The following is a 27,500-nucleotide window of genomic DNA, read 5'->3' as shown; positions in this document are numbered from 1 at the left end:
ATATATATATATATATATATATATATATATATATATATATATAATATGTATATAATAATATATACACATATATACAGGTACATAATATATTTACAATTTCCCAACTCATGGAAACGGGGTTTGTAGTATGTATACATATATACACATAATATATATACGTATATATATACACATAAATATATAAATATATATAAGTATATATACACACATATATATTATGTATATATATATATATATATATATATATATATATACATACACCTGTATATATATATACATACATATATATATGTATGTATATATACACACACACATATATATATATATATATATATACATATAATACATATGGTAAATGGGTTATACTTGTATAGCGCTTTTCTACTTTCAAGGTACTCCAAGTGTTTTGACACTATTTCCACATTCACCCATTCACACACTGATGGCGGGAGCTGCCATGCAAGGCCCTAACCACGACCCATCAGGAGCAAGGGTGAAGTGTCTTGCTCAAGGACACAATGAACATGACGAAGTTGGTAGAAGGTGGGGATCGAACCAGGAACCCTCAGGTTGCTGGCTCGGCCACTCTCCCAACGGCGCCACGCCATCCCCCGTGTGTATATTATATATATATATATATATCGGCATTTTTATCCAAATGCGGCCCCCAAGTGACCAAGTTTAGACACCCATTATATCGTATATTGTGCAACCCTCGTTCCCAGTGTCCCACACTTTGAGTCCCTAGAAAAAAGTGCTATATAAATCCAACCAATTATTATTTTGACTATTTTGCGATTTCTCATCCTTGTTAACAAATAATCTTGTGTTATGGTTCCGAACCAGATGATCGACTTTTTGGATGAAAATAAACCACGTGGAAAGAACCTATAAGAACCAGCGAAGGTGTCCAGTTTGCTTCTCACAGTTTCTATAGACGACATCTAAGGAGGCTTTAGGTCTTTTTTTTTTTTTTTTTTTCAAAATAAAACCTCTTAACTTGTCACCTGATGCAGTCCGTCAATGCATACAACAGCATGGTGACTTCTGGAGAAGCCATCAAGCCTGACCTTGACAAAGACAGGATACCCGTCAGTCACCCAATCCCCGCCGCAGAGTCCAGATCCTATTCAAGCCCTGATCCCGGACGTCGCCTGTGCCCTGCCCTGGCCTCTTCACGGCCCCCAGTCACCACTGGACTAACCTTCTTCTAGAAACCCAAACCTTCTTATGGCCCCCGGACTCCTTCATCTAAGCCCGGGGTGTCCAAAGTGTGGCCTGGGGTCCATTTTTGATTCTTTAACGGCCCACGGCACTTTCCAAAAATACTATTAGAAGGAAAAAGTTGCAATGTTGAGTCTAATAACACAAAGCTGTCATTGCTCCAAATATAATAATGAATCAAAATGAATTATTGACCTATTCAAGGCTCCAATCACTTCACATCAAGAAGCACTGAAAGTAAGAAACAAAAGTGAGACTTTTTAAACATTTTTATGAGTGGGGCTCTTTTGGGTCCCCAAGAATTTTAGTGGGACTTTTGTTTAAAGCTGTCATTACTCAAAAAATTATAATAAATCAAAATCAATGTTGTAGTGAATTATTGACCTATTCAAGGCTCCAATTAGTTTCAAGTCAAATATCCCAATAAAAAACAAAAATGGGGGAAAATATTGCAATATTTTTTGCATAAAAAACATTTGACAAAAATTAAAAAAGTGACTTTTTAACACAAAAATTGGGGAAAATATTGCATTATTTTGTGCATTAAAAACATTTGACAAAAATAATTTTTTTTTACTTTTTAACACAATAATTGGGGAAAATATTGCATTATTTTGTGCATTAAAAACATTTGACAAAAATAAAAAATGTGACTTTTTAACACAAAAATTGGGGAAAATATTGCATTATTTTGTGCATTAAAAACATTTGACAAAAATAATTTTTTTAACTTTTTAACACAATAATTGGGGAAAATATTGCATTATTTTGTGCATTAAAAACACTTGACAAAAATAAAAAAATTTGACTTTTTAACACAATAATTGGGGAAAATATTGCATTATTTTGTGCATTAAAAACATTTGACAAAAATAAAAAATGTGACTTTTTAACACAATAATTGGGGAAAATATTGCATTATTTTGTGCATTAAAAACATTTGACAAAAATAAAAAATGTGACTTTTTAACACAAAAAATGGGGAAAATATTGCATTATTTTGTGCATTAAAAACATTTGACAAAAATAAAAAATGTGACTTTTTAACACAATAATTGGGGAAAATATTGCATTATTTTGTGCATTAAAAACATTTGACAAAAATAAAAAATGTGACTTTTTAACACAAAAATTGGGGAAAATATTGCATTATTTTGTGCATTAAAAACATTTGACAAAAATAAAAAAAATTGACTTTTTAACCAATAATTGGGGAAAATATTGCATTATTTTGTGCATTAAAAACATTTGACAAAAATAAAAAATGTGACTTTTTAACACAAAAATTGGGAAAAATATTGCATTATTTTGTGCATTAAAAACATTTGACAAAAATAAAAAACATTTACTTTTTAACACAATAATTGGGGAAAATATTGCATTATTTTGTGCATTAAAAACATTTGACAAAAATAAAATGTTTTGACTTTTTAACACAATAATTGGGGAAAATATTGCATTATTTTGTGCATTAAAAACATTTGACAAAAATAAAAAATGTTGACTTTTTAACACAATAATTGGGGAAAATATTGCATTATTTTGTGCATTAAAAACATTTGACAAAAATAAAAAATGTGACTTTTTAACACAAAAATTGGGGAAAATATTGCATTATTTTGTGCATTAAAAACATTTGACAAAAATAAAAAAATTTACTTTTTAAAACAATAATTGGGGAAAATATTGCATTATTTTGTGCATTAAAAACATTTGACAAAAATAAATTTTTTTGACTTTTTAACACAATAATTGGGGAAAATATTGCATTATTTTGTGCATTAAAAACATTTCACAAAAATAATTTTTTTTTACTTTTTAACACAATAATTGGGGAAAATATTGCAATATTTTGTGCATTAAAATTTTTTGCCAAAAATAAATTTTTTTGACTTTTTAACACAATAATTGGGGAAAATATTGCATTATTTTGTGCATTAAAAACATTTGACAAAAATAAAAAATTTGACTTTTTAACACAAAAATTGGGGAAAATATTGCATTATTTTGTGCATTAAAAACATTTGACAAAAATAAAAAATGTGACTTTTTAACACAAAAATTGGGGGAAATATTGCATTATTTTGTGCATTAAAAACATTTGACAAAAATAAAAAGTGTGACTTCTATGAGTTGGACCTTTTTGGGTCCCCAAGAATTTTAGTGGGACTTTTAAACTGTCATAAGAGCCATAAATTACGTCACACAATTTAAACTGTAAAATGGATATTCGATCATTAAAAAAAACAACAGAGCCTTTTGTGACAGAGTGAACTTGCAAGCGACCAAAACAAGGATTAAAGACCCCGCAGTTGGAAGAGTTGGAAGCACAAAAACTGGTGGGGAATGTCCCAGAAACATGATCCAGACTATTTTAATAATATTTTTTTTTTAAAGAGGGGTCAATGAATTAATTATTCATTTGCATTAGTTAGCCTGCTGTTTTGAAGCTTGGGACTAATGACAACAGTACAGCCAGATGATGATTATTTATTTATTTAACATAAGCATAAACATTATACATAAGTACATCTGTGAAAACGGCCTTATGATGTTGAGGAAACAAAATCGCCACCAACAAAATAAACCCGTAAGATATAAATTAACACACCAGGCGCACCATGAACAGTCATGGTAGCGAGAGTGCAATATGAACATTGTACTTAAAGCAATACATTTCATTCATAAACATTATTTCCTCTTTTGTTTTATCATAACCCCAAAGCTTATTCATTCCCGTCCACAGTAGGGGAAAAAAAAACCAAATCTGTTTTTCATTTTTTTGTATGTGGAATCTTAAATTCCCGCGTAAGACACCAACAATGTTACGAAAACACCTTTAAAAGAGCAATTTCTTGTGAATATATACGCAAACCAACACCATATGGCAACCTGATCACCTTCCCTCATCAGCATTCACTCAAGAACATCAAGAACTACGACTAAAACATCTCCAGTTTTGCGCTGAACAAAGCAAGTGGACATTTCAGGACAGGCAAGCTTCACTTTTCACTCGCAGCCATTTAAGTTTACACCCAAAACACAAATCTGTGGCTTGTTTCATCCATCGGAAAGCTCGCCGCAGACAAAAAAAACCCAAATTGCCTCGAAACCAAGAGAAGCTTTCCTTTAGTCTCTGTGGGTTTGCAGAGTTCTCCCGGGTTCGCCAAGAAAAGGACGTATTGCCAGGACCAGGTCACCGAAGAATTGGCTTATACGTCTAAAGTGACGGTAGTGACTTGGCTATTTCCACTGCTTCTCATCGAGTCACTTCGTGAAGAAGTCACCACGCTCGGCTAGTTTTCTGGCCGGTCGGTACAGGCGGGAAAACCCGAAGAGGCTCAATCGAAATGAGACACGCTCATAAAAAAACCATGCTTCTGGTGGTGGCTGATAAGTAAGTTTATCTGTAAGGAGAATCAGGGCAGTGAGAGCAAAGTGGAGACTGCAGAGTCTAATAAAGCAGCGTCCAAAACTATGGTCGTGGCGTGATTGGAACCTCCACTTATGAAGTACGAGGAGTTTCCTCTGAGTATTTGAACATCCACTGATGAAGTTCGAAGAGTTTCCTCGTAGTATTGGAACAGCCACTGATGAAGTAGGAGTTTCCTCATTGTATTGGAACCTCTACCGATAAGTACAAAGAGTTTCCTCGGAGTATTGGAACCTCCACTGATAAAGTACGAGGAGTTTCCTTGAAGTATTGGAACCTCCTCTGATGAAGTACGAGGAGTTTCCTCGACCTCCACTGATGAAGTACGAGGAGTTTCCTCGACCTCCACTGAAGAAGTACGAGGAGTTTCCTCGTAGGATTGGAATCTCCACTGATGAAGTTCAAAGAGTTTCTTCGTAGTATTGGAACAGCCACTGATGAAGTACGAGGAGTTTCCTCGTAGTATTGGAACCTCCACTGATGAAGTACGAGGAGTTTCCTTGTAGTATTGGAATCTCCACTGATGACATTCGAAGAGTTTCCTTGAAGTATTGGAACCTCCACTGATGAAGTACAAAGAGTTTCCTCTGAGTATTGGAACCTCCACTGATGAAGTACGAGGAGTTTCCTCGATCTCCACTGATGAAGTACGAGGAGTTTCCTCGACCTCCGCTGATGAAGTACGAGGAGTTTCCTCGTAGTATTGGAATCTCCACTGATGAAGTTCAAAGAGTTTCCTTGTAGTATTGGAACCTCCACTGATGAACTACGAGGACTTTCCTCGTGGTATTGGAACCTCCACTGATGAAGTTCGAAGAGTTTCCTCGTAGTATTGAAACAGCCACTGATGAAGTACGAGGAGTTTCCTCGTAGTATTGGAACCTCCACTGATGAAGTACGAAGAGTTTCCTCGTAGTATTGAAACAGCCACTGATGAAGTACGAGGAGTCTCCTCGTGGTATTGGAACCTCCACTGATGGAAGTTCGAAGAGTTTCCTCGTAGTATTGAAACAGCCACTGATGAAGTACGAGGAGTTTCCTCTTAGTATTGGAACCTCCACTGATGAAGTACGAAGAGTTTCCTCGTAGTATTGGAACCTCCACTGATGAATTAGGGGGAGTTTCCTCGTAGTATTGGAATCTCCACTGATCAAGTTCAAAGCGTTTCCTCGTAGTATTGGAACCTCAACTGATGAAGTACAAGGAGTTTCCTCGTAGTATTGGAACCTCCACTGATGAAGTACGAAGAGTTTCCTCGTAGTATCGGAACCTCCACTGAAAAAGTTCGAAGAGTTTCCTCTAGGTATTGGAACCTCCACTGATGAAGTATGAGGAGTTTCCTCTAGGTATTGGAACCTCCACTGATGAAATACGAGGAGTTTCCTCATGGTATCTGTTTTGCTGGATTGTGCAGTGGAAAACGAGGATAAATGAAGGTTCTGGACAAATCCAGTTGAAGAGAAGACCCAAAGTGGTTCTACTCTATGCGTTTCCAGTCGGTGAGACCTTATATCCTTTAGAAAATCATGGGATGTACAAGTCATCTTTGGATTAATGCCACTTTTCCACTGCATGGTATCAACTCACAATTGGGGCGGTCGGTATAGAAAACAAATGAGTTGAATTGAGATTACCTGAGAACATGAGAACGAAGATGGCTATGGGTAAGGGTGATGTCGATGCCAGTGGAGACTTTGGGTCTGGTTTACTAAGGTTCGCATGTACAGAGTTTCCCCTAAACTGCCAAGATACCTGTGGCGGTGGGGGCGTGGTTATGAGCGTGGTCACTGTGACGTCATCAAGTAATTTGCATAATTTGCTATGATATGATTTTCTTTAGAAAGGCTCCAAAAATGTATACATACATTTAAAACAGATATTAGTATTAACATATTTTTTATAATTTTGCTATATTTTCAATTGTTGCTGCTTTTTGTACAAGGTACTTTGTGGAGATGTTTTCAAGTGTTTACAGACTTTTTTTTTTTTTTTAAACAACTAGCAACACATCTAGCATCTTCTTCTGGTGTTATTATAGAATGTACTCGTGTTTAGAGACTATCTTCTGTCCCGTGATGTCCCTGACTAAAGACTTTCTTCCTTCCGACTTCCGGCAACAAATGCGTGCTCCTACTTCTGGAAACAAACGCGAGTGTGTTGTAATCATGGCAGACTTGGTAACAAGACAACGAAGACAAATATTCTTGGGACAAATGAGGTCTCACAACCTTTATCTTTTTGAAGCTGAATATACAGAGGATGAAGTGCTGCTTCTGAAAGCGAGCACAGAGAGAGTGAGTGAAACGGAACGGACAGAAGCCGAAAGAGTGAGGTTGACGCGACTTAACGCTGTAAATGTGGAACGTGCCAACAGAAATGGATTGCTTACCCAAAATCAACTTAAATAAACATTCCCGGCCAGCTGGACCAAACAGTCAACTGTCCCACCGACTGAGTATGTGGGCTAATACTTTACAGATACTGTGATATGATTATTCATGTTTTTCACTCAGTACTGATTGGTGTCCTATCGCAAAGCAAAAGCCATTCAGCTGCTGAGGCAGAAGCTAGCTTGGGTCTTGCCGTGGCTAACTTACGGCTAATGCCGTAGCATGCCGCCACAAGATGATGTGTAACTACGCTCGATAAGTACTTACTCAGTGTTCGCTCTTACAATAACAATGAGGATTGTTGGTTGTTGTACGGGTTGCGGAACGTAAATGCAGTTTTGTTGACGGTTTTTGAATGCATTTTTAAAGTGATTTAGCGGCAGAATGAATTGCTTCTGTTAGCTGCTTTGCTAGCCGCTGAGAAGAAGGCAAATTTTACAAATTAAACATTTGTCTTCTTGTCTCTCAAAAGGATTGTGAACGATAGGCAAAATTCCCCAAAAAAGTGCAGTCCCCTTTAAGGGACTGATTAAAACAAATTCAATTGACACGTTTTTGTTTCTCACATAGCTATTAACATGTTTCCTATATGAAAAAAATGTTTGAAGTATACATTTTTTTGTAAGTGCAGCCTCTCCTGCGGGCTTCAATGTAGATGCACTGCACGACTGCTCCTGAACTGCCCATAAAAAGTGGTACAAGTCTCCTGCTTGTTCGAAAACATAGCATGACAGCATCCTCAAGGACTCATCCCACCCAGGTCACCACTGGCTTGAACTCTTGCCCTCAGGGAGGCGCTATAAGACCATCAAAGCAAGGACAAATAGACTGAAAAACAGTTTCTATCCTACAGCTGTTATTGCCCTAAACTCTGCACTTACCTGAACACTCACCACTTTCTTACTTGCTTACCTCTGATAAAGATCTACTGTGCAATATGTTTTGGTTTTTTTTACATTTTATTATGTTTTTAAATTGTTTTATTATTGTTGTTGTCTTAAGACTACTTTATGTAGGTTTGTTTCAAAAGCACTGAGCTGGATTGCTGTCCAATTTCGTTGTTTACATACAATGACAAAGGTATTCTGATTCTGATTCTGATGATAAAATGAATGTGCAGTAAATAAGTGCCTCTATGGCAGAGCTGGGCAAATTAAGGCAGCCCGTTAAGCTTTTCAATCTGGTCCGCCGGACATTCCCAAATAATTTTTTTAGATCTTTAAGATGGAAAGTGTAGCTGCCATTATGATGTGCAGTGATGTCTTCTAATGACTGTTAAGTCTTGAACTGTCCAAAGTATTTCAATGGTTGGAATCTGCGCTTTTGCATGATATACTAGTTACTATGGTAATCTAATTAGTTGCTATGGTAATCTACGTCACAGCAGCTCAGACGAGGCACCAAGCAGTGTGGGTGGGGAGCGTTTCCACAGAGTGTTTCCAGAGCGGCCAGCCTGAAATGCGGGTGTCAGGGACAGACGCGGAAGGAGATTTTTTTACAACAAAGTTCTAAAGCTTAGTCTCGAATAATAGGTGGGTTTTTTGTGTTTGTTGCATTTTTGTTGCAGTTGGCTTGATTGTAAAACATGTCGATCGAGGGGGTGTGCCGTTCATATGTTGTCAATATTCAGTGTTTTATCGTTCATAGTTAATATTGTAAATAACACATTATTTTCTTGTACATTCTGGGTGTCTCATTCAGTAAAAAAATGTAACATTCCATTCCTTTTTTCAGGCGGTCTGTCATAACGTTTCTAGCACTCAATCAGACATTATTGTGAGGTTTCGTATTAGTGTTCCTAAAAATAGATATAGCGGCCCCCAGACACTTTTTTCTCTAAATTTGGCCCCCCGAGTCAAAATAATTGCCCATGCCTGCTCTATGGTGATGCCACGTATAGTACACGGAAAAAACGTATTTAAACGCGGTCTTAGTAGATCACACTCAACACGCCCACTAATAATTAGTACTTGCAATTTTATAGTTTGCACACGCTGTTTGGGATGCGGATCTTAGTAAATCAGGCCCTTTGTCGGAACAACGTGTGCATTTTCTGGTATTTCAAGAGATGACCAGTTGCAGTGGAAACAAACCAGCCCTCCGTCTCGAAAGCCCTGGACAATCCAGATCAGGAGACAAGTCCAAGGTTTTTCTTCTGTAAAAAGTTTCCAGCAAGTGGGAACTCATTTCCTCCCTGTAAAGGAATCCTTTGATTTTGGAGGAAGGGGGGAGTCCATGGGCCAGTGGGAGAGGCCAGGACCTGGCATCCTGTGAAAGAGCAGACACTGGAGGTGTCAGGTTTGTGAGGAGCAATGTAAGAAGCATTCAGGTTCATTCGGGTAGGCAGGTTGGAGTGGGTGGTCTCCTCCTCCTCGGTGAGGAAGTGACCCGACACTGCAGCAGGCGTTTGGTTACCGTGCAGTCGGGATCTCTGCACAAAACCGGAGGATTATGGCTCAATACTCAAAACTGCTGTTTTTGACCTTCCGCACAACGGCGGTTCTTTCAATCAGTAGCTCTAAGACAACACATCTTTCGCAGTAAACAGGCATCTCCAAGTTGGTACTGGTCATTTGTCCATTTTCTGTCCTCAAAATCAAATCATGATCAATCAGTTTGCATCAAAGGACTGGTTCAGTTTTTCACAAAATCGCCCAAGAAGCTATAACTTGGTTTAGCTTCCCCTCCCCAGTGTCCAACTGGTAGACAAACAGTCCAAGTAGGGACTTCTGTGCTGACGTAAGGCCGACCCAAAGTGACATTTTTTTAAATTTTTGAAAAATTGAATGAAAAAAACAAATTCAATCCAGTAAGAGTTCAGGGAGTACCCCCCGAGTGTCCTCCTACCTCAATGATCCGAGGAGCTGCAGCGACTTTTCACCTTGGGCACCACCAGTATCTCGTCCCCGTCCCGGATGCTGTACGAGTGGAGGGCCCGGCAGCCGCACTTCAGCTCCTCGGGCCCGAACACAGAGCACATGTCCCGGTTGATGTAGAAGAGCCGGACGCCGTTGGTGGGCAGCTGCAGCAGCGCCCTCAGCTGCTTCTTCAGGTCGCCCACCGTCTGCTCCAGGCGGAGGTTCACCGCTTCCACCTTGTCGCCCCAGCGCACGTCCACTATGGTGCTCTGGGGGCTCAGGTCCACGTCGGCCAGCGGGGCCAGCTGACCGTACTTGGATACCAGCTCGTGGTACCTGTCGAGAAGAGAAGCAAATTATACCCTGGGATACACTGCAAAAACTGAAATCTAAGTAAGATTAAATATCTCAAATAAGGGTGATATTTGCTTATTTTCTGTCTGATAAAATAATTCTTCTCACTAAGCAGATTTTATGTTAGTGTTTTATTTGTTTTAAAGGCCTACTGAAATGATTTTTTTTTATTTAAACGGGAATAGCAGATCCATTCTATGTGTCATACTTGATCATTTCGCGATATTGCCATATTTTTGCTGAAAGGATTTAGTAGAGAAAATCGACGATAAAGTTCGCAACTTTTGCTCGCCAATAAAAAAAAAGCCTTGCCTGTACCGGAAGTAGCGTGACGTCACAGGAGCTAGTATTCCTCACAATTCCCCATTGTTTACAATGGAGCGAGAGAGATACGGACCGAGAAAGTGATGATTACCCCATTAATTTGAGCGAGGATGAAAGATTCGTAGATGAGGAACGTTACAGTGAAGGACTTGAGAGGCAGCGATGGACGTATCTTTTTTCGCTCTGACCGTAACTTAGGTACAAGCTGGCTCATTGGATTCCACACTCTCTCCTTTTTCTATTGTAGATCACAGATTTGTATTTTAAACCACCTGGGATACTATATCCTCTTGAAAATGAGTCGAGAACGCGAAATGGACATTCAGTGCCTTTTATCTCCACGACAATACATCGGCGAAATGCTTTAGCTACGAGCTAACGTGATAGCATCTTGCTTTAACTGCATATAGAAACAAAAGAAATAAACCCCTGACTGGAAGGATAGATAGAAAATCAACAATACTATTAAACCGTGGACATGTAAATACACGGTTAATGCTTTCAAGGCTGGCGAAGGTTAACAATGCTGTGCTAACGACGCCATTGAAGCTAACTTAGCAGCCGGACTGCACAGAGCTACGCTAAAAACATTAGCTCTCCACCTACGCCAGCCAGCCCTCATTTGCTCATCAACACCCGTGCTCACCTGCGTTCCAGCGATCGGCAGAAGGACGAAGGACTTCACCCGATGCGTTTGGCGGCCCGGAGACGTAGGAAGTCAAGGTGAGGTCGGCGGCTAGCGCGGCTAGCGCTCCAACAAAGTCCTCCTGGTTGTGTTGCTGTAGTCCGCTGCTAATACACCGATCCCACCTACAACTGTCTTCTTTGCAGCCTTCATTGTTCATTAAAAAAATTGCAAAAGATGTCCAGAATACTGTGGAATTATGAAATGAAATCAGAGCTTTTTGTATAGGATTCTACGGGGTACCATAACTTCCGTTACTCGGACTTCGTCACGCGCATACGTCATCATACCGCGATGTTTCAGCCGGATATTTCCCGGGAATTTTAAAATGTCACTTTATAAGTTAACCCGGCCGTATTGGCATGTGTTGCAATGTTAAGATTTCATCATTGATATATAAACTATCAGACTGCGTGGTCGGTAGTAGTGGCTTTCAGTAGGCCTTTAAGGGTTTTGGTCCTAAATGATCTCAGTAAGATATTACAGCTTGTTGCTGAGATTTGATGACCTATATTGAGTAAAACATGCTTGAAACTAGAATATCAACTGCTGCAAAGCTGTGTCGTCAACACTCACAAGTATAAAACTACTTTTTTAAAGTAATAATTTCTTATTTCAAGCATGAAAAAAAAATCATGATTTTGACATACCGTAATTTCCGGACTATAAGCCGCTACTTTTCCCCCTCGTTCTGGTCCCTGCGGCTTATACAAGGGTGCGGCTTATATACGGCCTGTTCTTCTCCGACACCGACGAAGAGGATTTCAGTGGTTTTCGTATGCAGGAGGAAGACGATGACACAATGATTAAAGACTGACTTTTCATATACCGGTAGGCTGGTTATTTTGATAACGTACATGCGAGCACTTTGTATTACTTTGCACCGTTGTATTATTTGTACTCTGCACGAATGCTGTTCGCCATGTCAAAGATGTGAGAAAGTTTGACTGAATGATTGAAAGATTTATAGTTAATAAATGGGACGCTTTGCGAACCCAAACAGTCATCTCTGTCCCGACAATCCCCTCCGTGGTAGCAGGAACCCCTATATACTACGGTAATTACACATCAAAACCCTGCGGCTTATAGTCGGGTGCGGCTTATATATGGAGCAATCTGTATTTTCCCCTAAATTTAGCTGGTGCGGCTTATAGTCAGGTGCGGCTTATAGTCCGGAAATTACGGTAATTGTGTCTCATAATTAAAACAGATGACAGCCAAATGGACTTTGCAGTTTTATTTTCAATGAAACAATAAAAAATACATACTCATATAGTAGTACAGTTGGCAGAGTAAAGTAAACCAGTTAATAAAGTTAACATTTAAACATTTAACATTTCAAACAATTTTGAACAGAAATAGTTCATGCACATTCAGATAAATTCTTCCAAATTACAATTAAAAAAATTCTGGCCGGGGGCCGGGCTGTGTATATATGCGCACTAATTGACTGAAAGAGCACGCACTTGGCGCGATGATGTCATGTTATCGATGGAAAAATGCATTTTTAGACAATATGATTTGCCTGAGCGGCTAGGAGACCCCGAGAGTAACGAGCGGTTGCCTCGTTGCCTTTCCATTAAGAACAATAAATTAGTTTTTAGTATAAGTTTGCTGGTTTCAAGAAATGTAATGCCGAGCGCATATCATTATGTCAAGATAATGGCACTAGCGTTTACTTCATTTAAGAAAATTTACCAAGAAAAGTGCACTTGTTATTAGTGAGAATATACTTATTTTAAGGTATTCTTGGGTTCATTGAGGTTAGCTAATTTGACTTGTTTTGGAAAATCTTGACAAGCCAAATGTTCTTGTTTTATTGGCAGATGATTTTGCTTAGTTCAAATAAAATACCCCTAATTTTTGTATTTTTTTCCCTTGTTTTTGAACACTGACTTTTTGCAGTGTAGGGCTGCACAATTATTTACATTTTAATCAGGATCATGATTTTGGCCGCCATGATTAAATAAAGGTGATCCTCGACGACAATCAAAAAGCAGTATATCAGTATTATACTTAAAGGCCTACTGAAAGCCACTACTACCGACCACGCAGTCTGATAGTTTATATATCAATGATGAAATCTTAACATTATAACACATGCCAATACGGCCGGGTTAACTTATAAAGTGACATTTTAAATTTGCCGCTAAACTTCCGGTTCGAAACGCCTCTGAGGATGCCGTATGCGCGTGACGTAACCCGGGGAACACGGGTATGCCTTCCACATTGAAGCCAATACGAAAAAGCTCTGTTTTCATTTCATAATTCCACAGTATTCTGGACATCTGTGTTCGTGAATCTGTGGCAATCATGTTCATTGCATTATGGAGAAGGAAGCTGAGCAAGCAAAGAAGAAAGTTGTCGGTGCGAAATGGACGTATTTTTCGAACGTAGTCAGCAACAACAGTACACAGCCGGCGCTTCTTTGTTTACATTCCCGGAAGATGCAGTCAAGATGGAAGAACTCGGATAACAGAGACTCTAACCAGGAGACTTTTGACTTCGATACACAGACGCCTGTAGAGAACTGGGACAACACAGACTCTTACCAGGATTACTTTGATTTGGATGACAAAGACGCAGACGTGCTACTGTGAGTATGCAGCTTTGGCTTCTAAACATTTGATCGCTTGACCGTATGTGCGCAACTTTTTTTTGCGTATGTACGTAACTTTTTTAAAATATATAAGCTTTATGAACCTTGGGTTAGGTGAACGGTCTTTTGGGCTGAGTGATTGTGTGTGTTGATCAGGTGTTTGAATTGTATTGGCGTGTTCTATGGAGCTAGGAGCTAGCAGAGGAGCTAGGAGCTAGCATAACAAACACGCAGGTGTTTTTATGCAGGATTAATTTGTGGCATATTAAATATAAGCCTGGTTGTGTTGTGGCTAATAGAGTATATATATGTCTTGTGTTTATTTACTGTTGTAGTCATTCCCAGCTGAATATCAGGTCACCCCCGGCTCTCACAGCATCTTCCCTATCTGAATAGCTTCAACTCCCCACTAGTCCTTCACTTGCACTTTACTCATCCACAAATCTTTCATCCTCGCTCAAATTAATGGGGAAATTGTCGCTTTCTCGGTCCGAATCTCTCTCACTTCATGCGGCCATCATTGTAAACAATAGGGAACTTTGCGTATATGTTCAACTGACTACGTCACGCTACTTCCGGTAGGGGCAAGCCTTTTTTTTATCAGATACCAAAAGTTGCAATCTTTATCGTCGTTGTTCTATACTAAATCCTTTCAGCAAAAATATGGCAATATCGCGAAATGATCAAGTATGACACATAGAATGGATCTGCTATCCCCGTTTAAATAAAAAAAATTCATTTCAGTAGGCCTTTAACGCCAGAGGCCTTTTTAGTGCGCACGGAGCTCCACAACCACGCTGACCGCCTTGCCGCCCCGGCATTTATAATCACGGTCAAGGTCAAGGTTCAACTTTATTGTCCCCGCGGGGAAATTTGTCCTGGGCACAGTGCATCAATGCTTTCTTAACATACACAAAAACAACAGAACAAAAACACAAGCACAACCAGACAACTAACATTTAAACATCGGAACATGGAGCTTGATAGACATAGGTGGCACTTTGATGTAGGCATAAAATCTACAGTATGGAGATAAAGATAATGTACCAGTGTGCATTGCACTAGAGCTCATGGATAAAGTGCTGTGTGCTAAAGTGCTTAGTTCTAAAGTGCTATGTGCTAAAAAAGTGCTAACCTATGTATTAACATTCTATTGCACATTGTTGGGCATCTTAATGGAGGCTGGGACAAATGATAATTTAAGGCGGTTCCTCTCACGAGCTGCTGCAGCCGGTCGCCTCGTTCCACTTCTGTGGAGTCCTCGGCGTGCGTTTAAGACCGCGATGCTGTTAATAAACGGCGACAGGTGTGGACGTCTGCACAACACACTGCTTGTCTCCCTGGAGTCACACTAGCACAGGGGTCGGCGAGCCGCATGCGGCTCTTTAGCGCCGCCCTAGTGGCTCTCTGAAGCTTTTTCAAAAATGTATGAAAAATAGAAAAAGATGAGGGGAAAAAATTTATATTTTTTGTGTTAATATGGTTTGTGTAGGAGGACAAACATGACACAAACCTCCCTAATTGTTATAAAGTACACGGTTTATATTAAACATGCTTCACTGATTCGAGTATTTGGCGAGCGCCGTTTTGTCCTACTAATTTTGGCAGTCCTTGAACCCACCGTAGTTTCTTTACATGTATAACTTTCTCTGACTTTCTAGGACGTGTTTTATGCCACTTCTTTTTCTGTCTCATTTTGTCCACCAAACTTTTAACGTTGTGCATGAATGCACAAAGGTGAGTTTTGTTGATGTTATTGACTTGTGTGGAGTGCTAATCAGACATATTTGGTCACTGCATGACTGCAAGCTAATCGATGCTAACATGCTATTTAGGCTAGCTATATGTACATATTGCATCATTATGCCTCATTTGTAGCTATATTAGAGCTCATTTAGTTTCCTTTAAGTCCTCTTGATTCAATTTATATACCATGACACACTATCTGTATGTAATATGGTTTTTAATTTTTTGAGGCTCCGAACAGATTTGTTTTTGTATTTTTGGTCCAATATGGCTCTTTTAACATTTTGGGTTGCCGACCCCTGCACTAGCAGGACTAACGGCTAGCCATCGTACCAGTAGAGTGGGAAAAACAAGTTGCCTCTATATTGAAGCTATTATCATATATATCTGATTTGTGACACCAAAAGACTTCCAAAGTTTGCGAATAAATAGATGTGATCAAAACAATATCAATCTCCCGAAGATTACCGAGCCATTTTGAGAGATAATGAGGAAGCAAGTCACGGGATCACAAAATGCACAGAAATTAATAAATACAGCTATAGCCTATAGGCATCATGTAATGAGAACAAAATGACATGTTAATACAAAAAATAAAATAAATAAAAAAAAAATAAAAAAAATAAAAAAAATATTTGTCTTAAATATAATGGATAAAGTTCAGTAGGCTTTTATAGTTAGACCATTTTAATGTAAATGATATCACGTCACATTCACACACACACTGGGACCCCATTATTGCGAGTAGATTGTCAATTTGTGGGAATATCTATGTTTTCCCGGAAATTAATAATTACCGTATTTTCCGGACCATAGGGCGCATCGGATTATAAGGCGCTATTTTCGATCTTTTTTTTTTATATATAAAGCGCACCGGATTATAGGGCGCATTAAAGAAGTCATATTTTTTCTTTCTTTCTAAATGTAAAACACTTCCTTGTGGTCTACATAACATGTAATGGTGGTGCTTTGGTCAAAATGTTGCATAGATGATGTTTTACAGATCATCTTCAAACCGCTTTGACAGTCGGTTTCCGGATGGGCCATTTTTGTGAGCGGTCTTATTTACGTGGCTCACCTTCGACAGCGTCTTCTCCCCGTCATCTTTGTTGTAGCGGTGTAGCGTGCAAGGACGGGAGTGGAAGAAGTGTCAAAAGATGGCGCTAACAGTTTTAACGACATTCAGACTTTACTTCAATCAATAACGGAGCAGCATCTCCTCATCCGGAAAACAACAGTACCGGAAATGTGTCCCGTAAAAAAACGCCCGACCGGAACTTTCTAATAACTAAAGTTCCTTGGGTGAATAATGTCAACTCACTACACCGGTATGTTTTAGCACTTTCGTGGCGAGTTTACTGACAGATATAAGTAAGAACTTTACACTACTTTATATTAGAAATTGCAACAGCGTAGGATGAATGTCCCATAACAAGAAGATAGAGGAGAAGAAGCTTATCGGACTACAAAGGCGGACGCACGCAATTTTTCAGGATTTATGCAGATCCTAAACACAGATCAGCAGGTACCAGAAGGTAAGAAAAGTTGCTTTTGCATAGTATTGCGAAGCAAAATGCCAGATAATATGTCTTACCTTATACACACACTATAATAATACTCATGTTTAATGTGCGTCTTCATAGCTTACCAAAGTCGTATTAAAATATTTTGATAGATTTTTGAGCGCCGTGTGTAATGTTCTATATTTTCAATGGAACATATAAAATGTTGGTTTTGTGTACTCGAGTCATATTGCCATCATAGTGCAGTCTGCACGTATCTCTTATGTTTGACTGCCATCTACTGGTCACACTTATCATAATAATAATAATACCTGGGATTTATATAGCGCTTTTCTAAGTACCCAAAGTCGCTTTACATGTTAAAAACCCATCATTCATTCACACCTGGTGGTGGTAAGCTACTTTCGTAGCCACAGCTGCCCTGGGGTAGACATGACACCATCATTACACCATGTACCAAATAAAATTGCTTAGAAGTCGGTAAGCAAAACCAGAATAATTCCGTACATTAGGCACACCGGGTTATAAGGCGCACTGTCGAGTTTTGAGGGGGAAAAAAGGATTTCAAGTGCGCCTTATAGTCCGGAAAATACGGTAATCTTGGTGTGCACCAAATCAGTACAATTTGGAATTCCACCAGGAAAATCTGTCTGGAAGAAATCTATAGACATACCATGTCTCCGTCGTGGCTGCTCAGTACAACACAGGTAAGATGACAATAGGTAGTGAGCTAAGGGCTAATACCGTACTACGCTGGAAAGAGTCTCTCCGTGTTCGCTCTTACAATAACTATGTCAATCAATCAATCAATCAATCAATGTTTATTTATATAGCCCTAAATCACAAGTGTCTCAAAGGGCTAATAAAGCTTGGACATTATACAAGTTATGAAACGTAAATTAAGTATTGTTGGCGGTTTTTGAATGCATTTTAAAAGTGATTTAGAGGTAGAACTGATAGCTCCCATTAGCTGCATTGCTAGCCACCGAACGAGCCGATTTTTACGAATAAAAATGCGAGAAAAAAACAAAAAACTTTTGTCTTCTTGTCTCTCATAAGGGATTGTGAACAATGCGCAAAATTCCTAAATAAAGTGCAGTTCCCCTTTAAGGACCTTGGCAGTGATCTTTTAATGACTTCCAATGGGAACATTTGCTGCTAAACCAGAACAAAGTGATTACAGGTGTAACATGGATCATGTCATCAGCTGTGGTGCCATCCAAAAACAAATCATCTCCTCACTTTTTTCTTTATAGCTTTGATGACAAAGTAGATGCATGCATTAAAATTTAAAAAAAAAAAATCAATCCGCTACCTCGTGTATCACTTTTCCCCAATCGGAGAATTCCCAGCACAAAGGAGTCATTGAGGTGGGAGAGAGTGGGAGCATTGTCCCCCAAAGGTTGGTCCACCCCTCATTCTTACCCCCCCACCCCGTTTGGGGACTAAACATTCCCTCGTTAACATTCTGCACAGGTTAAGTGGAATGCCGGCGTGTGCGATCATGTGACCAGTGTCCGTACATGTGATGGTTCATATACACTAGATCAGGGGTGTCAAGAACTTTTGACTTTGGGCTTATTAATTTTGGCCGGGGGCCGAAAGCCGACTGCATGTAAAGTAACAATATATATGGCCTATACATACATACATATATATATATATATATATATATATATATATATATATATATATATATATATATATATATATATATATATATATATATATATATATATATATATATATATATATATATATATATATATATATATATATACACACTACCGTTCAAAAGTTTGGGGTCACCCAAACAATTTTGTGGAATAGCCTTCATTTCTAAGAACAAGAATAGACTGTCGAGTTTCAGATGAAAGTTCTCTTTTTCTGGCCATTTTGAGCGTTTGATTGACCCCACAAATGTGATGCTCCAGAAACTCAATCTGCTCAAAGGAAGGTCCGTTTTGTAGCTTCTGTAACAAGCTAAACTGTTTTCAGATGTGTGAACATGATTGCACAAGGGTTTTCTAATCATCAATTAGCCTTCTGAGCCAATGAGCAAACACATTGTACCATTAGAACACTGGAGTGATAGTTGCTGGAAATGGGCCTCTATACGCCTATGTAGATATTGCACCAAAAACCAGACGTTTGCAGCTAGAATAGTCATTTACCACATTAGCAATGTATAGAGTGTATTTCTTTAAAGTTAAGACTAGTTTAAAGTTATCTTCATTGAAAAGTACAGTGCTTTTCCTTCAAAAATAAGGACATTTCAATGTGACCCCAAACTTTTGAACGGTAGTGTATATTTATATATATATGTGTACATATTACAATAACATAATGGATATATAATTAATAATTAATATAATAGATTTTTAAGAGTATGTGAAAGTTCAACTCCTACATTGTTTACTTCCCTGACGACCTCCTTAAACGTTATTAACCAATCAGAAATATCAAGCGGCTAAAGTGCGGCAACCATGAAATAGTGTGGAAAGAGTGTTTAGCATTTTTCCCATCAGGCATTGTAGTGGATTCAAATGGGAGTAATTGTGAATTTTTTATAGGGATGTCCGATAATATCCGACTGCCGATATTATCGGCCGATAAATGCTTTAACATGTAATATCGGAAATTATCGGTATCGATTTCAAAATTATCGGTATCGGTTTCAAAAAGTAAAATTTATGACTTTTTAAAACGCCGCTGTGTACACGGACGTAGGGAGAGAAGTACAGAGCACCAATAAACCACGTGCCGGCCCAGTCACATAATATCTACGGCTTTTCACACACACAAGTGAATGCAACGCATACTTGGTCAACAGCCATACAGGTCACACTGAGGGTGGCCGTATAAACAACTCTAACACTGTTACAAATATGCGCCACACTGTGAACCCACACCAAACAAGAATGACAAACACATTTCGGGAGAACATCCGCACCGTAACACAGCATAAACACAACAGAACAAATACCCAGAACCCCTTGCAGCACTAACTCTTCCGGGACGCTACAATATACCCCCTGCTACCCTCTCCCCCCCAACCTAACCTCCTCATGCTCTCTCAGGGAGAGCATGTCCCAAATTCCAAGCTGCTGTTTTGAGGCATGTTAAAAAACATAATGCACTTTGGGACTTCAATAATAAATATGGCAGTGCCATGTTGGCACTTTTTTTCCATAACTTGAGTTGATTTATTTTGGAAAACCTTGTTACATTGTTTAATGCATCCAGCGGGGCATCACAACAATATTAGGCATAATAATGTGTTAATTCCACGACTGTATATATCGGTATCGGTTTATATAAGAATCGGTAATTAAGAGTTGGGACAATATCGGAATATCGGAGATGGGCAAAAAAGCCATTATCGGACATCTCTAATTTTTTATGGATGTTTTTTTATAATAACCGCAAAGTTAAGTGGGCAGGTCGTGTTATGTGAGACCACGTGTGTTGACTTTCTGGGTTGGTTGCATTTTTTTTTTTTTTTTTGTGCCATGATTAGGGAAGGTTGTCTGGATAGGGCAGGGGTCGGCAACGCGCGGCTAGTGGCTCCCTTGAGCTTTTTCAAAAATGTATGAAAATAGAAAAAGATGAGAAAAAAATTTTGTTTTTTGTTTTAAAGGCCTACTGAAAGCCACTACTACCGACCACGCAGTCTGATAGTTTATATATCAATGATGAAATCTTAACATTGCAACACATGCCAATACGGCCGGGTTAAATTATAAAGTGCAGTTTTAAATTTCCCGCCACACTTCCGGTTGAAAACGTCTATGTACGATGACGTATGCGCGTGACGTCAATTGATACGGAAGTATTCGGACCCATTGAATCCAATACAAAAAGCTCTGTTTTCATCCCAAAATTCCACAGTATTCTGGACATCTGTGTTGGTGAATCTTTTGCAATTTGTTCAATGAACAATGGAGACTGCAAAGAAGAAAGCTGTAGGTGCGATCTGTGTATTAGCAGCGGACTACAGCAACACAACCAGGAGGACTTTGAGATGGATAGCAGACGCGCTACCATGAGTACAGCTTTGGCTTCCAAACATTTGATCGCTTGCCCGTACGTGCGTGTCGCTATGTGCATGTCACGTACGTAACTTTGGGGAAATATATGTTTCTTGCCGACTCTGATGGCGGCCAGGGTGTTGTCGAAAGCTACAACGCCCGCCGCCGCCGCTGTCCCGTAGCTAAGTTAGCTTCAATGGCGTCGTTAGCAACAGCATTGTTAAGCTTCGCCAAGCTGGAAATTATTAACCGTGTATTTACATGTCCATGGTTTAATAGTATTGTTGATCTTCTGTCTATCCTTCCAGTCAGGGGTTTATTTATTTTGTTTCTATCTGCATTTGAGCCCGATGCTATCACGTTAGCTCAGTAGCTAACGAGGTTCGCCCATGTATTGTCGTGGAGATAAAAGTCACTGTGAATGTCCATTTCACGTTCTCGACTCTCATTTTCAAGAGGATATAGTATCCGAGGTGGTTTAAAATACAAATCCGTGATCCGCAATAGAAAAAGGAGAAAGTGTGGAATCCAATGAACCCTTGTACCTAAGTTACGGTGAGAGCGAAAAAAGATACGTCCTGCACTGCACGCTAGTCCTTCATTCTCACTTTCCTCATCCACGAATCTTTCATCCTCGCTCAAATTAATGGGGTAATCGTCGCTTTCTCGGTCCGAATCTCTCTCGCTGCATTGTAAACAATGGGAAAATGTGAGGAGTCCTTCCTCCTGTGACGTCACGCTACTTCCGGTATAGGCAAGGCTTTTTTTTATCAGCGACCAAAAGTTGCGAACTTTATCGTCGTTGCTCTCTACTAAATCCTTTCAGTAAAAATATGGCAATATCACGAAATGATCAAGTATGACACATAGAATGGATCTGCTATCCCCGTTTAAATTTAAAAAAATCATTTCAGTAGGCCTTTAATATGGTTTCTGTAGGAGAACAAACATGACACAAACCTTCCTAATTGTTAGAAATCCCACTGTTTACATTAAACATGCTTCACTGATTACAGTATTAGGCGCGCGCCATTTTGCCCTAATTTCGGAAGTCCTTGAACGCACCATAGTTTGTTTACATGTACAACTTTCCTTGATGCTGCCACAGTGAGACGTGTTTTATGCCACTCCTACTTTGTCTCTATTTGTCCATCAAACGTTTTATGCTGTGCGTGAATCCACAAAAGGTGAGCTCTGTTGATGTTATCGACTTGTGTGGAGTGCTAATCAGACACATTTGGTCACTGCATGACTGCAAGCTAATTGATACTAACATGCTATTTATGCTAGCTGTATGTACATATTGCATCATTAGGCCTCGTATGTTAGGTATATTTGAGGTCATTTTATTTGTAGTTTCTGTTTCCTTCAACTTGAACACACACTTCTTTAACTTTGGCCATTCTAAGCCCGTAATTTCCAGGAGTTATCTCACCCTCTGAAAAGCCTCTGTTTTAGTAATCTTTTCCAATGTTGTAAAAATGTGTAGAATAAATATTACATTTCAACATTTCTGTCAACGAAGATTTGCATCAGCCTGCGACACAGTCATTTTGATAGTAGGCTAATATAGACACGTGTTGCATTCATTTTAACACTTATATAAGGCTTTACATTTTTTGCGGCTCCAGACACAGATTTTATTTTGTATTTTTGGTCCAATAAGGCTCTTTCAAAATTTTAGGTTGCCGACCCCTGGGATAGGGTCATATAAGTGAATGCGGTGCTGCCATCGTTACAAAACACAATTCACAGTCATTACCCCGGATTTACTCGCGCCGTCCACAAGATAGCTGCAAAATTTTAGCAATTATATTGTCCATTTTTTGATTTGGAAACACCTCGCTGGTCATATTTTTTATTAAACTCATAACATCTCACGGGCCAAACTAAAGATGCCGGCAGACCTTAGTTTAGACACACCTGCATTATATGGAATTATTTCTTCAAAATGTTAACTTCTTATTCAAACTGTAATGCGGTTAGAGCAGGAGTCACCAACGCGGTGCCCGCGGGCACCAGGTAGCCCGTAAGGACCAGATGAGTAGCCCGCTGGCCTGTTCTAAAAATAGCTCAAATAGCAGCCTCTATTTTTTAAATTGTATTTATTTACTAGCAAGCTGGTCTCGCTTTGCCCGACATTTTTAATTCTAAGAGAGACAAAACTCAAATAGAATTTGAAAATCCAAGAAAATATTTTAAAGACTTGGTCTTCACTTGTTTAAATAAATTCATTAATTTTTTTACTTTGCTTCTTATAACTTTAAGAAAGACAATTTTAGAGAAAAAATACAACCTTAAAAATGATTTTAGGATTTTTAAACACATATACCCTTTTACCTTTTAAATTCCTTCCTCTTCTTTCCTGACAATGTAAATAAATGTTCAAGTAAATTGTTTTTTTTTTTATTGTAAAGAATAATAAATACATTTTAATTTAATTCTTAATTTTAGCTTCTGTTTTTTCGACGAAGAATATTTGTGAAATATTTCTTCAAACTTATTATGATTAAAATTCAAAAAAATTATTCCGGCAAATCTAGAAAATCTGTAGAATCAAATTTAAATTTTATTTTAAAGTCTTTTGAATTGCTTTTAAAAAAATGTTTCTGGAAAATCTAGAAGAAATAATGATTTGTCTAGCTTGGACCAATTTATTATATATTCTAACAAAGTGTAGATTGGATTTTAACCTATTTAAAACATGTCATCAAAATTCTAAAATTAATCTTAATCAGGAAAAATTACTAATGATGTTCCATAAATTATTTTTTTAATTTTTTCAAAAAGATTCGAATTAGCTAGTTGTTGTTGTCTTTTTTTCGGTTGAATTTAGAATTTTAAAGAGTCGAAATTGAAGATAAACTATGTTTCAACATTTAATTGTCATTTTTTTCACGTTTTCTCCTCTTTTAAACAGTTCAATTAAGTGTAAATATCATTAATTATTAATAATAACATAGAGTTAAAGGTAAATTGAGCAAATTGGCTATTTCTGGCAATTTATTTAAGTGTGTATCAAACTGGTAGCCCTTCGCATTAATCACTACTCAAGAAGTAGCTCTTGGTTTCAAAAAGGTTGGTGACCCCTGGGTTAGAGTCATGTGTATTTTATAAAAGCATGCATGCCACCTCGTGGATTGGCCTGGATTTATCTTCAAACAATGTCCCACCCTAATTTTATGTAATTTATTTGACATTATTATTTTATTTTCCTGTCACGCTTCTTTAAGTGGCCCTAACCTTGAGTGAGCGCAGGATTCCGTACCTTTCTGGACGTTTCTGTTCCGGACAGTCTTGGTAGTAGTACCTGACGAAGAACCTCTCTGCGTCTTCTCTCTCGTTATCGGACACCGCACCTCCGTTCAGCACCAAGATTTCTGGCAGGCTGCAAAGGAAAAATGCAGCAGAATCTTAAAAAAGTTTGCGTCGAAAACCTGACAGGAACGAATAAAAACAACATATTTTATTGCTTTTGGTTGTGATTTTTATTCCAGTGCAAAATGTTGCCAACAGACAAATTATATCTTATTGTTTTTATCCCCAACTCTCACTACTTTTAAAACTAGACTGAAGACTTTTATGTTCACCTTAGCTTTCAGCTAAATCTTTTAATCTTTTAACTTTTAACGTCTGCACTGTTTTTATTTTTATTGTCTGCATTTTAATTTTGCTTTTATTTTCTTACATTTCACTTTGTTGTCTGTGAAGCACTTTGAGTCTGCCTTGTGTATGAAAAGCGCTATACAAATAAAGTTGCCTTGCCTTGCCTTGCCTATTGGTTTGCTTCATTGAACTTAAGAGATTTACCATTTTTCATTCCAATTACGGTGTTAAAATATACGAGAAATACACGTTTATTGCAATTGAAAGGATGTTCATGCATTATTGTTATGTATTATCATTACCGTATTTTTCGGACTAAAAGTCGCAGTTTTTTTCATAGTTTGGCCGGGGGTGCGACTTATACTCAGGAGCGACTTATGTGTGAAATTATTAACACATTACCGTAAAATATCAAATAATATTATTTAGCTCATTCACGTAAGAGACTAGACGTATAAGATTTCATGGGATTTAGCGATTAGGAGTGACAGATTGTTTGGTAAACGTATAGCATGTTCTATATGTTATAGTTATTTGAATGACTCTTACCATAATATGTCACGTTAACATACCAGTTGGTTATTTATGCCTCATATAACGTACACTTATTCAGCCTGTTGTTCACTATTCTTTATTTATTTTAAATTGCCTTTCAAATGTCTATTCTTGGTGTTGGCTTTTATCAAACAAATTTCCCCCCAAAATGCGACTTATACTCCAGTGCGACTTAAATATGTTTTTTTCCTTCTTTATTATGCATTTTCGGCCGGTGTGACCTATACTCCGGAATGACTTATACTCCGAAAAATACGGTAAAACAAAGAAAACAACCTGGAGTCGTCTGTATTTCATGCAATGATTTTACCATTACGGCCCACTTGGTAATAGATTTTTACCTCCATGCGGCCCGTGAGCTAAAATGAGTTTGACAGCCCAGGACAAGAGGCTACACTCCGTTTATGTCAGTGGTGTCCAAAGTGCGGCCCGCGGGCCATTTGCGGTAATTTTTTAACGGCCCCGCGACACATTCTAAAAATACGATAAAAAACTAAACAAAACATAAAAAGTGGTATAAAAGAGCAAACAGGTGAAATGTAACAAGAAAATGTTGCATTGTAGACTCTAATAACACAAAGCTGCCATGCAGGCTGTTTCCTTCTTTAAAAAATAATAATGAATCAAAATCAATGACATTATGAATTATTGACCTATTCAATAATTACGTCACATTAAATTTTCCACTTTGAGATATTTTTGGGGAAAATGTTGCATATTTTGTGTTTGCCATATAAAAAAACTAAGCTGTTTTTTTTTGTTTTTTTTAAAAGAAGGGCCTAAAACGAACAAACAAAAAAACATAAACAACAATACAACTTATAATTGACGGATAGATCTGAAGGGGATCTCGAGATTATTGTGTTAACAGTAAAAAAAAAAAAAAGTATTTATTTTTTAACACTTTAATGAGTGGGACTTTTTTTTTTTAAGTGTCATTGCTCAAAAACTAATAATGAATTAAAATCAATGTTATGAGTTATTGACCTTTTTAAGGCTCCAATTATTATATAATCTCAAATATGCACTTAAAACCTTTATTGGGTGAAAATATTGTATATTTTGTGTTTTTTTTCACAAAAAACAGGATTTTCTTTGACAAAAAGGGCATACAACTTAAATCTTTAACAACTTTATATTACCTAATGTTGATCTAGAGATTTAAACCTTGAATAATAATAATATTAATAATAATAATAATAATGACACATTTTGTATATTTTTTTGACCAAAACCCTTTGGGGTCCCCGGGATCAAGCCTGAGTGGAGGCCTAAATGTATATTTTTTATACACTACCGTTCAAAAGTTTGGGGTCACATTGAAATGTCCTTATTTTTGAAGGAAAAGCACTGTACTTTTCAATGAAGATAACTTTAAACTAGTCTTAACTTGAAAGAAATACACTCTACACATTGCTAATGTGGTAAATGACTATTCTAGCTGCAAATGTCTGGTTTTTGGTGCAATATCTACATAGGCCCATTTCCAGCAACTATCACTCCAGTGTTCTAATGGTACAATGTGTTTGCTCATTGGCTCAGAAGGCTAATTGATGATTAGAAAACCCTCGTGCAATCATGTTCACACATCTGAAAACAGTTTAGCTCGTTACAGAAGCTACAAAACTGACCTTCAGATTGAGTTTCTGGAGCATCACATTTGTGGGGTCAATTAAATGCTCAAAATGGCCAAAAAAAGAGAACTTTCATCTGAAACTCGACAGTCTATTCTTGTTCGTAGAAATGAAGGCTATTCCACAAAATTGTTTGGGTGACCCCAAACTTTTGAACGGTAGTGTATACATATATTGTATTGGTTTTTGAAATAAAAAATATCAAAATGGCCGCCGCTTGTTTTGATTTGTCAAGTGTGCGGCCCTCAGTGGAAAAAGTTTGGACACCCCCTGGTTTATGTCATTCGCTATGCATAACTCAAAAACTCACGGGCACATTTTTGATTCAACTACCAGGAAATGTCACCGTGTGTGTTCGACCTTACTGTGCTAAAAGGAGGCAGCGTCGCTCTTGCGCGGTGTACGGCTCCAACAGCGGAATACCCTTTGCTTTGATTTCTTGCAACTTGGGGAGAAAATTCAGCGTCTCGATGTCCTCCCACTTACTCAGCCCTGTGCGGCAAAAACCCCAATCACAAAGATTTCGGCGACAGGTAGC

General features: G+C 38.2%; 2 protein-coding genes across 4 annotated transcripts in view; both read right to left on the bottom strand.

The window, feature by feature from the left end:
• The window catches only part of tecta (tectorin alpha), a 104,582-nt gene that overhangs the window by 51,401 nt on the left and 25,681 nt on the right, over positions 1-27,500 (bottom strand). Inside the window, exons 7-13 of the mRNA XM_062046686.1 lie at positions 27,328-27,454; positions 24,436-24,555; positions 9,902-10,241; positions 9,308-9,478; positions 5,454-6,018; positions 5,130-5,372; positions 4,935-5,048 (exon numbers count right to left, since the gene is read on the bottom strand). Of these exons, the coding sequence (XP_061902670.1) occupies positions 4,935-5,048; positions 5,130-5,372; positions 5,454-6,018; positions 9,308-9,478; positions 9,902-10,241; positions 24,436-24,555; positions 27,328-27,454 (1,680 nt within the window). The remainder of the gene's footprint in view (positions 1-4,934; positions 5,049-5,129; positions 5,373-5,453; positions 6,019-9,307; positions 9,479-9,901; positions 10,242-24,435; positions 24,556-27,327; positions 27,455-27,500) is intronic.
• Positions 3,711-9,887, bottom strand: LOC133651098 (uncharacterized). Of its 3 annotated transcripts, none has more exons than XM_062049043.1 (3): positions 6,004-9,887; positions 5,001-5,659; positions 3,711-4,967 (listed from the first exon to the last, which is right to left on the bottom strand). In XM_062049043.1, exons 1-3 carry the CDS (start codon positions 6,229-6,231, stop codon positions 4,835-4,837), a joined length of 1,020 nt encoding a protein of 339 aa, XP_061905027.1. In that variant the 5' UTR covers positions 6,232-9,887; the 3' UTR covers positions 3,711-4,834. The 3 variants fall into 3 exon arrangements, with proteins under 3 accessions (XP_061905027.1, XP_061905028.1, XP_061905026.1); XM_062049044.1 differs by having other exon boundaries at positions 3,711-5,258; positions 5,325-5,659; XM_062049042.1 differs by having other exon boundaries at positions 3,711-5,659.

The sequence above is a fragment of the Entelurus aequoreus genome, linkage group LG05, assembly GCF_033978785.1.
Source record: "Entelurus aequoreus isolate RoL-2023_Sb linkage group LG05, RoL_Eaeq_v1.1, whole genome shotgun sequence".
NCBI lineage: Eukaryota > Metazoa > Chordata > Actinopteri > Syngnathiformes > Syngnathidae > Entelurus > Entelurus aequoreus.
The sequence above is the reverse complement of the archived record's forward strand: the minus strand, read 5'-3'. Positions and strand labels throughout refer to the sequence as shown.

Excerpts from the sequence above, each read along its gene's own strand:
- LOC133651098 (XM_062049042.1), bottom strand. The coding sequence starts at position 6,231 with ATGCAGTGGAAAAGTGGCATTAATCCAAAGATGACTTGTACATCCCAT. Across the intron at positions 5,660-6,003 it reads ATCAGTGGAGGTTCCAATAC|TACGAGGAAACTCTTCGAAC; the intron begins CTAGAGGAAACT and ends CTGTTTCAATAC.